This window comes from Antechinus flavipes, chromosome 5 (genome assembly GCF_016432865.1).
Source record: "Antechinus flavipes isolate AdamAnt ecotype Samford, QLD, Australia chromosome 5, AdamAnt_v2, whole genome shotgun sequence".
NCBI classification, from domain to species: Eukaryota; Metazoa; Chordata; class Mammalia; order Dasyuromorphia; family Dasyuridae; genus Antechinus; species Antechinus flavipes.
Genome location: NC_067402.1, coordinates 143,969,184 through 143,981,773, shown reverse-complemented (window position 1 = coordinate 143,981,773; position 12,590 = coordinate 143,969,184). Strand labels below are relative to the sequence as shown.

Sequence of the window (12,590 nt, the reverse complement as noted above, 5' to 3'; positions counted from 1 at the left end):
CCAGTGAGTGCCTATAAATATGACTTAGTGTCTGGCCTCACAAGTAACAAGGGAAGCCTATTTTTTCCCCCTTAAAATGCCAGCCTACTGGAGGCAGGCATTCTGCTCTGCTGAAAGAGAAGAAAGCATTTCCCTACAAAGAACAGCTGGGGGTCGTGTCGAAGTTCCACACCCTGCCGCGTGCAGAGTGACATGCAAACATTTCGACAACCGACCCCAGCAAGAGCAGGAAGTATTGTTTTATGGAAAGAGAAATACCTTGCAGGTGAGTGATCTTGTGCAAGGTTTCTTTGTCTCAGGATCCAATACTCCACAGTGTTTATTTGGGTCAAATTCTCTCTCTGGTTTAAAAAACAAAACAAAAAAAAAAATAAGAAAGAAAAAGGAAACTAAAAAGGATTTGGCATCAAGACTACATTTTTAAAAAAAATGAACATTTGCCCTAATGAGCAAGACATTGTCAGGCAATCTGTTTATTCAACCAGCAGATAAAATGCTTTTACCTTTTTTTTTTTTTTCCCCTTGAGAAACACTTAGAGGAAATAGACATATTTCCATCTGAATCCAGAGAGTTTGTAAGACTTGTCACCATGGACAGGGGCAGGACAAAGGATTCTCAGGGAAGGCAAGGAAAGGTTGTAGCGCCAGTATAATGTGTGTGATTTAGAACTGTGAAGTCAAAAATCGAAGCATTTGGGTTTTCAGGCTAACCAGAACACAAAGAAGGGTTATCTGAGGAGTGAGAGGTCAATTTGTATTGAGCTGCTCTAAATTTAATCTTTCACTTGCTATAGCTTATAGTCCTTTAACTAGAGAATGTTCCTGTGAAATATCTTTCCCCCTGTCTCCTCAGCCTTGTAAAAAACAGTCATCAGAACAATTTTTAATCTGGATCTGTAATTTCACTGGTATAAAGAATTCCCAGGGAGAAAACTCCCGGGTCAGGATCTCCTTTTCAATTTAAGAGTCTCAGAGAGTTGCCTCGGGAACTGAGAGGTTAAGTCAGTTGCTCTGGGTCACACGGTCAGTATAGGTCAGAAGTAAAAATTGATCCTAGGTTTTTTGGACTCTGAGGCCAGCTCTATATTCAAGTGGGCTACCATGTCTTCCTATCAGAATCTGAACTATCATAGAAATGCAAAAACAGAAACAAGAAAACTACTCGACTTTTTGTGTCCAAGGCTTGTTTCCGGCAGATCCCAGACAAAAGGAAAGGGAAGGAATCAGTGTACGTACAGGAGTCAGACTGAAGCAGGTCATTAGCAGGCAGACACCTTCTAACCACTTAGCATCGGCTGGTTTGGTTTTGATTTTTTTTTTTAAATCAGGGTAGGACAGTAATACCTGTTTTGATTAATTGGAGAGATAGGAGATTGAGAGCTTAGCTTTCACAGGCTCTTGCAAACTATTCTGTCCCAATGTCAACGTTTAGTGGTCTAAGTACTCCTAGGAATGCCTGTCTTATGCTTAATCCTTTTGGGGGACCACTATCCCTTCTGGGCTCACTAAATCCTTCTTGCTACCCACATATTTCAGACAGCATAGCCACAGTCTAACCCTTATTATCCTTCAGAAATTGGAAGATGGCTAATGGGTTCAAGGATTGGTTGGTAGGTCCAGGGTCCATGTTTATTCTTCATATTTTTTGAGGAACTTCCCTGGGGTGCTGCTATTTGACAAGAGATACTGCTCCAAAGAAATTATAAAAAGCATCTTGGATAGCTAACTTCTTGTGTTTGGGTGGGACTCCTGGAGAATATGGGAAGAAGAGATTTCCCAAGCCATTTACTGAGGCCAGGCTTGCTAATGTGCTTGGATTGCCCTGGATGACAGAAGACAAGCACAAAGAGAGATGATTCTAAGACACACGTCTGATCATGTCACTCCCCTATTTAATCAAATCCAAAGGTTCCCTCTTGCCTCCAGGATCAAATGTAATATTCTCTGTTTGGCTTTTAAGCCCTTTACAACCTGGCCAGCTTCCTACCTTTCCATTCCTCTTACATCTTATTTCTGTCCACATACATACTCTACAATCCAATAACATCTTTGTTATTCCTTGTACAAGACACTCACCTCCCCACTTAATGCTTTTTCACTGGCTGTCCTCCATGCCTGGAATGCTCTTTACCTAATGACTTCCTCCAAATCCCAGCAAAATCCCACCTTTTCTAGTCTTCCTTAATGTTAATGACTTCCCTCTCTCCATTATCTTAATTTATCTTGTATATATCTAGATTGTTTATATGTTCTAGTTCCCCATTGGATCTGAAGTCCATGAAAGCAGGGGCCCTTTTTGCCTTTCTTTTTGTCCCCAATCAAAGTTTCTGGCACACACTGGGCACTCAATGAATGCTGGTTAAATATTTAGAGATGGCACAGTGGACAGATCCCTAGACCTGGAGTCAAGATAACACTACTGCCCCTACCTTGAGCTAGCCACTCATCTTCCACCTGCCTTATTTTCCTCATATGAAAAATGGGGGTAATAATAGTATCTACTTCCTGGGGTGTTGTGAGAATAAAATTTGGTAATATTCATAAAGCACTTTGTAAATCTTAAAGACTTTATAAATGTTGGCTATCACCATTGTTATTGTTGCTATTATCTTGAGCCTGTAGCTAGTTTCCTTTTCATATTTTGTGACAAGAGCCATCTACCTTAATAAAGGGGGAAAATCTGATGTACCAATTTCTCAGAAACAGTCATGTCTTCTAGGCTATGTGACGTTTCCATTCTCAATTTCCCCCCACTGAATCCTGTTCACCAGGGATCAAAAGAATCATAGAATTTCAGCGTTAAAAGGCACTTCAGTGGCCATTTAGTTCAACTGGGGAAAAAAAAATCATTCTCTAATATACTAAGCATGTGGTCATAGAGCCATTACTTCAGAGGCCTCCAAGAAGAAGAATCCACTTTGTCCAAGGTACAGCATCACATTTTTGGATTGCTCTGATTTTTAAAAAAGTTTTTACTGACTTTAAACCTAAACATGATTTTCTAGTTCTATTCTCTTAGTGCCAAGAAGATTTAAGATTTCATATGAAAACTCTTCAAATATCTGAAAACAGAGATCATGAGTTTTATTTCTCTAAGTTAAATAACCACAGTTCCTTCAATTGATTTCCTTTATGATATGTACTTGAAACCCTTCAACACTGAGTTCAAATCCCCCCTATGACAGACACTCCTTCCCTATGTGATCTCAGGCAAATTACTCAATTTTCTGGGGCCTCAGTTTCCTTATCTATAAAATGCGGGGGTGTTGGACTAAAGATCCCAAGAAATAAAAATGGTCTAGCTCTAGCCATTAGGTTGCCCTCCACTGAACACTTTCAATTCTCCACATCCTTCCTAAAATGTGACTCCCAGGAATAAACACAACAATGCAGATCTGCTCTGTAAAACACAGCTAAATTCTCATTCCTGGAAGCCTGCACTGTCCTTATATAGTTCACCATTGCATTAATATTCCTGGCTTTCTTTGAAAGTGGAACCCAGGAAGTTTCTCAGAAACTTTATGGTTTATTCAGATGCCATTTTAAACCTGCTGCTCTATTTAAGAGGGACAGTGTAGAGTCATAGTAAGAACTCAGGGCTCCAAGAGCCAAATCCTAACTTGTCTTAGATGTACTATTAACTAGTTGTAGGGCTCCAGGACAAATCTAATCTCTTCACCTAAATGTCCTCTTTATCAAGTTAAGGTGGCTGTTCTGGATGAGATCAAAAACTCTTGATAGCTCTAAAACTCTAATATAGTTCCTTTCTGATAGCCTATGCGCCTTGAGGACTTTGCCTCATTCCTCAAGCTATCTTGAAACAGGTTCTGCTGTTGAGTGAGGCAATGGAAAGAACAGTGGACTGAATAGATCTGGAAAAGTCATTTCTTCATTGCTGTTCCTCCAAGTTGCTTATCTATAAAATTAAGAGTTTGGACTCAATATGCTATTGGCAGCATGGTGGAGGGAACGGAGAACAGGAAGGCCCACTTCAGACACACACTAGCCACATGACCCTGAGCATGTCACTTAATTTAGCCTCAAGTTTCCACATATATAGGTTGGGATAGCAGCAGAATCACCCTGCTGAAGTTTAAAAGAGCTAATGTATGTAAATGCTTTACAAATCTCAAAGTGCTATATAAATTTAGCTGTTATTTAAAAAAATGATAACAACAAAGGCTCCCCAGGATATGAATGGTGGTGGAGGTGGTAGTGGTGTTTGTGTGGGTAGAAAGTGAATATGGGATAAATGAACTTAACGAAGAGCTGGATGGTTTCTATAATGGAGTGTGGTGGGGGAAGGGTGGTAAAGGTGCAGTGAGGTGGGGGAGAGGGATAGGATAGTTGTAAACAGCATATTTTACTCTAAAAATCTGTCTGGGTGGCTGCTGGTACAAAGTCTGAAACTGATGAATGGAAGTGTTCCATTTCAAAGAAATGGAGATGGGAATGAGGGGTGGGGTGGAGGTGGAGGAGGGGTGTGAATAAAACAGCCTTTAGTCCTAAGCCAAATTCCCCAGCAGGTTTCTGCCAAAGTGCTTTTTATTTCTGCTTCATTTTTAAGAGCTGAAAACAGTTAGGGCTGGGGCACCCTTTGCTTGTGAGCTGCTCTCAAATCATTAAGAAAGAAGGCAAGGTGGAGGGCACTCAGTCCACCCTGGCATGAAAAGTGCTTGAGCTCACCCGTGCTTGCTTTCGCTTTCTCTCTGTCTCTTTCTTTCCCTCTCTCTCTTTTTCTCTCTGTCTCTGTCTCTGTCTCTCTCTCTCTCTCTCTCTCTCTCTGTCACACACACAGACACACACACACACACACACAATACCTCACATTGTTTTGGAGGTAGGCCATTCAGACATGGGCAGAAAGATGGCTGACAAATGTGAAAAAGAGGTGGGGGGAAAAAAGGAAAAAAGGCAGAGAGATTAAAAAAAAAATACACCATCAAAAACCAAAACCAAACTAATGACAACATCCTTTCTTCCTTCTCCTTCCCCCAAAGAGCAGTAGCAAAAATCCAGTCTGGTATGCAGGATCACATATTTATTATAGAAAATAAAGTGAATGTCTTTGGATATATCATATCCATGTCTGTACTAATTTTAAAAAAAGTATCTCCCATTTGCTTCTGTGCGGCAAAACTGTGAATTCTCATTCAGAAAACAGCCAGGAGCATGGAGTTGGTGAGGCAGCATCAAGCACAATAAGGAAACTTGAGGCCCTGACCCCAAACCTTGCCAAGACAATGAATAGCACAAGCTGAGCACTTAAGACGTTCAGACTTGATTTGTTAGCTAGAATATGCTGGGTTCAAACTCTTGTTTTTAATTGCAAATCTACTAGAGATGATATTTTCTACCACAACCTCCCTCCCCACCACTATTCTTTATCCAAATGTGGTCTTTATTTTAGCTTGTTGTCAATATGAGTCTTGCACCTACCCTGTCTTCTATGGCACCTGGGTGACAAATCTAAACCAATGGCCCACTCACGTGGGGAATCGTGCTGGAAAAAACAAAACAAAACACAAAAACCAACACCAAAAAGACAGTGTGAGAGATCCCTCGGTCCCACAGGGAGTCAGCTCCGGGGTGGCCAGGCAGGGCTGCTCAAGTGACTGTTCTCGGGAACACCAGAGCCAATCCCAACAGCTCTGGCCTGGCCTTTTTAAAAAAAGAGATCACTGAGCCAACGAGTGGCAGAAGCCGGAGTGGGCCGGCCCTGAAGGAGCTTGGAAACCTACCATAAAAAAGGGCAGAAGCTGAATTTCCTCCTTTGGAACATGTTGGCCTGCATGTCCCTCATCTCCACTGAGCCTAAAGAGGCATCACTGAGAGCTTTCCTGAGCCATAGCTGGAAGTACTAGTGAGTCAATGAGTCGCAGAAAATGGCAGTGAAAACTAGGCGGCTATGGGGCCTGGAGATGCCTGTGTTTGGGTTGTTTGGGTGTGGTGAGAACGGCCTCCTTCAGTTAGTTACTCAGGCTGGTACTTAGCAAAGCTATAGGTTTAATCGGATCCTGGAATACTAGAGCCGGTCTCAGCAGGGGTTTGTGAATGAGGGGTTCTCTCAGCGGGCCCTCTGCAGGTCAATCCCCCTGGTGCTCCCCTGTCAGAGGGGGAGCACTAGCCTCACTGGGAGGCGCCAGGGCTGACAGAGGGGAAGGGCGAGGGGCCGGCGGGCTCGGAAGGCGCTGGGACCTACCTGAAAGTCTCTTGTAAGGCTTGTTGCTTTTGGTGCCATTTTGGTGTTTCTTGTCTACTGAGGGAGATACGATTCCTTTGCCATTGAGTATCTTCTCTGGTGATGGCGGCACCGGCTTGGACATCAACGCCGGCTTAACTAAAGGCGGGGTAGGCACAGCAGAGGAAGAGGTGGCAGAGGTCACAGGAGGAGTGGCGGTGGAGTTCATTTTGACATTGGCACCGTCTGCCTTCACTAGGTTAGGAATTTTCTCTAAACTGACTATAGGAACAGGAACACTGCAAAACAGAGAAACAAACACAAATTCTTTCCGTGACGGTCGTGCCCACCGAGGGGAGATGTCCCCCGGGCCTGCGTCAGCAGCCAGACCGCTCCCTTGTGACAACCCCGGGGATGTGGGCCGGAGAGGGCTTGTGACCTGGTCCCCGGGTCCGTGGACCCCTTCCTTCTTCCCCCACATCCTGTTTCATCATTGTGCTGCTTCCTTCACACCTGCCCCACTCCTCCCTAGGGGACCTCCTCGGTTAGACAGCCCCTTTGGCGGCACAAGGTCCCTACTGGGATGCTCAAGGAGAGAGGCAGGTTGTATCACAGAAAGTGTGCCGCTTGCTGGAACGCCCCCTCCCTGGCTCCCCTCCTCATCCTGATCGGGCCTGACATCTGCTTAGCTCGGGAGTGCTGACAGGATCACACAACACGATGGGATGGCTCTGGGCCAGAGGGCTGCACAACATGCTGTCTGAGGGCTTCTGGATTACTCTCACATCCCGGGAATGGCTAAAACTGGGCAGGCCGCCGCGTAACATTATCTAATATCCCATTTTAGTCAGCTGGTTATGTAAATGGGCAATTCTCAGAAGCTGGCAGCTTTCTTTCCATGATGAATTTTAAGAAGCCAGTACATGAAGGTGTACTTTCACTCCTTGGAATTAGTACTAATTGCGGCCACTTCTCCCTTAATACCTGCACACGGGAGCTGTTAAATAGGGTTAGTCATTCCGAGGGATCTATGAGGCACTCGGCTATAGGCTGGGTCCCTGAATGAGAAGGGCCAGATTTCCTTTACAGGCTCCAGGGGGAAACCTCACCATTCTCCCCTCAAAGCATAGGCTGCTTCCTCTGATCCTGGCTGATCTGTGAGCCAAGAGCTGAGTACTCAAGTCTTCTTAGGAATAAAACATGACAGACCATATACAATTAAGTCTTTTTGGTCCAGTAGCACTAACGGGGCACCTGAGTAGTACAGAGGGGCTCTGTGGATCAAGTGCTAGACTTGGAATCAAGAAGCTCTTGGTTCAAATCCCACCTTCAGACAATTACTAGTCGTATGATCTTGGGCAACTCATTTAGTTTCTCTGAGCCTTAATTTCATCACGTGTGAAATGAGGTAATAACAATCCTTACCTCACAGCACTGGTGTAAGGATCAAATGAAATAATACATGTAAAGCATTTTATAAATATTAAAATGCTAAATAAACTTGAGCTAGTATTATCATTATTATTACCAGTCCTGGAAATTGTACAGAGTTAGGGAAGAACATTTTCTGTCCATAGGTATAATAAGTTCCCCCTTCTTTAAGTTTTCATGAAATGTTTATTTGATTAACTTATTAATTTAATATATTATTATGGTAACTCTATTGTCCCTAGCCTCCTTCCTCTTTATAAATAGGAACACAGATGCTGTTTACAGATTCTCAACATTTTGGAAGGCAAATATTGAACCTGACAAAATTACTGTGCTGGTTGGGAATCTGGAGTCTGCCCACTCCTGGATTCTTTCTCGGACACTCTTCTCCTTGGACTAAGAAAAAGTTCTAACAAGATCTTGGCCTTTCAATGGGGACAAGCAGGCTGCTGGTTTGGGGTGAGATAATAAAACCGTTACTATTTCAAGGATTTTCAGAGTAAGTAAAATGGTGTCTGAACTATTCTAGACACAACTGGACATCTGTTAATTTCTAAAATCTCATCTCAAAGCACTCAAATACTTTGGAAAACCAAAACAACACTGAAAAAGAACTTGTAAACCTTTTTATCTAAAAATAAGCAAGAGAACTGAAAACCACATGTACACATAAAACAAAATCCCAAATCTATAATCTGTACCAGGGCATTTAGGATTAGTAGGAACTCTTTTTCCTTCCTTCTTTTCTTCCTACCTGATGTATACTTGATAGTTGATTAACAAGGACTATTGATTTCTTTCCTACTCCGTGTTCTAACAGATTGCCTTTTATTCCTATTATTTGATTTCTATTCTTTGAGTGTGGATATGGTGTTCTGTGGTACATCTAAGTTTCTGACCAGGAAGTTATAAATATATCTTTTTTTGTTTTCTTTATCATCCTTCTTTGGATAAAAGGGAAAGGCAAAGGAAGGGAATCAGTATTGATATGGCACCTACAAAGTGTCAGGCACTGTGCTAAATGCTTTTTAAGTATTATTTCACTTGATCTTTTCAACCACTCTTTGGCTGTTATTATTCCCATTTTACAGCTGGGGAAACTGAGGCAAACAGGTCTTCCTGACTCCAGTCCCTGCCTTCTTTCCATTGAGCCACCTCGCTGTGGTACAGTGGAAACCACACTGGGGTTCTGAACCAACAGAATTAAGATTCCTGGCTTTACCATTAAGTAGAGCCATGTGACATTGGGAAAGTCACTTATCCATGAGACTTAGCTTCCTCACCTGAAAAATGAGGATAATATTCCTTGTTTTAGCTACTTTTTGGAGTTGCAAGGAATACCTTCCATATGGGGGACAACAGAAATGTGAGCACGTATGATAATGCTAGTAAGTCTGTGGTCTACTAAATAAAGTTTAGAAGAAGGAATTTGAATTTCTTAGTTCTAGTCTAATGTCTTATTTGCAAACTTTGAGTCAAAGAGCAGAGGATGACAGATTTAAAGCTGAAAAGATCCTTATAGGGTATCTAATCTCCATATTTAACAGATGAAAAAAGTAAGGCACAGAGATGGAAGTCCTAGAGGTAGTAAGGGAAAAACTGGGATTTGAATTCAGGTCCTCTGACTCTAAAATCAGTTCTTTTCCCACTGTAGCATTCTGCTTTCTGAGTCTTTTGAGGCCCTCATTTACCCATGCCCAAAATATCCTAGCAAAATGCTGAGTACATAATAACTTAGGAACATTTTTAATCAAAGAGAATAAAACCAAAAATATTGTGAGAATTAGTGCAAATACAAAACAAAATTAAGTATTTAATGTAGCAGGCTCTATTTTCCTGTAAAAGAGAATACCCAGCTAAGTCTTAGCTTCCCAAATCAGCCACAAAATTATAGGTGTAGCCAGTCCAGTTTTTTGGAAAAATGCCAATTGTTTCATCTTTTTAGAGCTCGGTCATCCCAACTGTGTTTACTTAAACTTTGACCAGGTTAGATATCATACCTATTACCTATCTCCTATTTTGAGTTTTCTGCCAATGGATAATGGAGTGCTTGTTTACTATTCTTAAGTTGCTACTTAGTGTTCTTAGAAATCCTGCTGGGCCCTAATTACCCCCTGCCCTGAAAACCTCAATATAGAGAGGCTGACAGCACAATCAGAATGGAGTCACCCAATAGGAAAACTAACTTCATCAGGAGCTTGAAAAATAGCAACATCCAATTCTTTCAAGCCCCAAATTTATTTTGAAAGAGAGTTTGGGAATTTGGAGAGAATCTAAACAAACATCTATCAAAGAATTCCAAATATAATGTAATCAATATTGGATTTCTGCCTGACAAAGACATAATGCTATACTATAGAGTGGAACTTGGGGGGTGATAGGTAAGGGTCTAAGACATCTCATATGCTACAACTGGGGACCAAGGGTAAGGAGCAGAATAAGTAGAACTTGGCAACTGCTACAGTTGATTACTTACTTGGTCATTCTTTTCCTCCCTAGAAAAATACAGGGTAGCTCTCAAGTCCCTGGGAAACTGTCCAAACGTCCTTCTGAAGTAATGTGATTCTAGCTAGAGCCAAGGAGGAGACTCTGCTGGGAATCAACAGAAAAGAGAAACTGGCAACTATAATGGTTCTAGGGGAAGAGAATGTAGGAGCCAAAACACATCATCAGGAGAAATTAAGAGGAAGAGAGAGAAGTGAAAATCATACCTATGTGACCTTACCACCCTCATCCCACCCAGTATAAATGGCAGCCATGAGCTCATCCCAGTATTCAGTCTCCTTTCTTCACTGTTATTGGCAACAGTCTTGAATTCCTAAATCAGTGAACAGAGGAGGAAATGTATGCAAAATTGTGCCATACACAATTTGGAAAATAAGTCCCAGGGGTTCTCAACTGTTTTTTTTTTTTTTTTTAAATAAGCAGAGCATGAAACTGACCCAAAACTTGGAGAGCATTCCCCACTCCCTCTGTGTCACTGCCCACTTTTTCATTTTATTGGTTTAGCATTTTCCTGTGCTCTTTTATAATTTAGTGCTAGGGCTCTTAGGAACTCCAGTTTCTTGGAGGGAATTTAAGGGGATCTCTGAACTTTAATGAAAACAAACCCCAACAACTAATTCTGAGAAAGAGTCCATGGGCTTTAGCAGATTGCTAAAACAATCCACAGCACGTAAATTTTAAGAATTTCTGCCCTACAGTAAGAAAGAATATGTGTAGTAAGCATTTCTGCAAAGTATTCTCTATGCTTGTCGGTCTTCCCATCACCCTCAGTTTCTTGATTCCTCTTTTTCTTTGCTCATCACCCTCAGTTCCCTTGCTCCTTTCCCAGGACACATAGGGGCTAAACAGGATTTACTTAGAAGTGCACTCTTCTGAGGAGCATGGAGTTCTGAAGAACAAGGTTGTGATGTCCCTCTTTTGGAGGTGAGTTAAAGCATACTCGCATACTTCTCCAATAATGGGACTATGCACCTCCTTTTTTATCCCATACCATATTTACTTCAACACTTTAAAGTGAGGATGGGCTACAAAGAGCAGCCCCTTTGTACTCTTTGCCAGGGTGGTGAGCCTGGCCAGTCACTCAGGTCTGATGGCTCACTTCCTGTCACTTCCTTCCCCCAGTGACAAGGAATTCCCCTATTCCCTCCCAGAAGCCTCACAATGAGTCACATTTACCCACTCACTAAGAGAAGGATGATTCTCTGATCTTCTCCCGCTGGCTCCATAATGCCTGTTTTGTTCGCTTGGGATGAACTCTTTAAGGGAGCACGGGGCAGCATCTTGTTTCCCTGCTGTGTGTAATATACTGGGAGTAGTTATCTCCTTGTTATCTCTGTACCTCTGCACGGCTGTCATGGAGAGAGGATTGCACAGTCAGGGACCGCCCCCCCATCCCTGCTTTGGAAAACAAGGGCTCCCCACATTCAAGAGTGCTTTGATAGGTTAAGGGACAATCTGCCCATTTGTTTCTCTGCGTCTCGATTAATTGCACATCTTTCTTTTAATAATCTTGGCAGGGAAAATTTGCCCTTTCTAGGCCAAGTGAACCTTGGCCTTCATGAATAAGATTACTCTTACATTCATTCACATAAGGTACTTTTACACTCTCACCATCTCCCTTCTAAACCCTGCCCCCCTTCTTACTGTCTATAATGGAGCTGTGGCAGATTAATCAATTTCCCCTGGAGGAAGACAGCTTCCATATTCCTAGATCCAGTTCCTATCAGAATGACTATTACCTAATTGATAATCATAATGTACTCTTTTGTCAGTGTCAATAAACAAATCTTAAGAAATGGAGAATTTTAGAGTCAGAAGTGTCAGTAGAAATAGATTTGCAAAAATGTTTCCCAATCATCCTTATACTTACCAGCATAGAAATAACATACATTTATTGAATGAGGGCCTAAAAAACAAAATATTCCTGCTATGGACAATATTTTGGATGAAAATTCTTAGTTATTATTCTCAGCCTAATTTCTTTTAGAAACCTGAGCTTATAGGCCTAATATAGTACCTTTTTATTTATATGACCTTTTGGGAGCCCAGAAGGGTCAATTTAATCTAGTCCTCTCTTTTTGGAGGTAGGAAATAAAATCACGCTATCCCTGAAGTGGACTAACATCTTATTTTAAAAGACCTTAATGAAGATGATTCTATAATCTCTATTGATTTCCTCCTTTTAAAGTGGCTGTTAGGAAATTATCACTCATATCTTTCAAGTTGAAACAAGACTTGGGAAGAACTTTAAAACCACAATATCATCAATGAGGATGGTAGAATTAGAACTATCTAGGGGGTTGGCCTGAAAATTGGAAACTTTTGAATACTTAAGCATGGCACATAGCAGACACCTAATAAATGTTTGTTGAATGAATGTTTTCTTCTATAAGGAAACATTTGGGGAAAGATTCTTAGAAATTCAGTTTGCAAATGCCTTCGTGAGTACTAATAACAAGCATAGCCTGGAAAA

The 12,590-nt window shown here is 41.7% G+C and overlaps 1 protein-coding gene across 9 annotated transcripts in view; it reads right to left on the bottom strand.

The window, feature by feature from the left end:
• ATXN7L1 (ataxin 7 like 1) overlaps positions 1 to 12,590 on the bottom strand; it is a 243,642-nt gene that overhangs the window by 27,873 nt on the left and 203,179 nt on the right. For all 9 annotated transcript variants that reach the window (XM_052001360.1, XM_052001361.1, XM_052001362.1 and 6 more), the window contains 2 exons: positions 6,203 to 6,480; positions 259 to 341 (listed from right to left, as the gene is read on the bottom strand). In XM_052001360.1, coding sequence (XP_051857320.1) covers positions 259 to 341; positions 6,203 to 6,480 — 361 coding nt within the window. The remainder of the gene's footprint in view (positions 1 to 258; positions 342 to 6,202; positions 6,481 to 12,590) is intronic.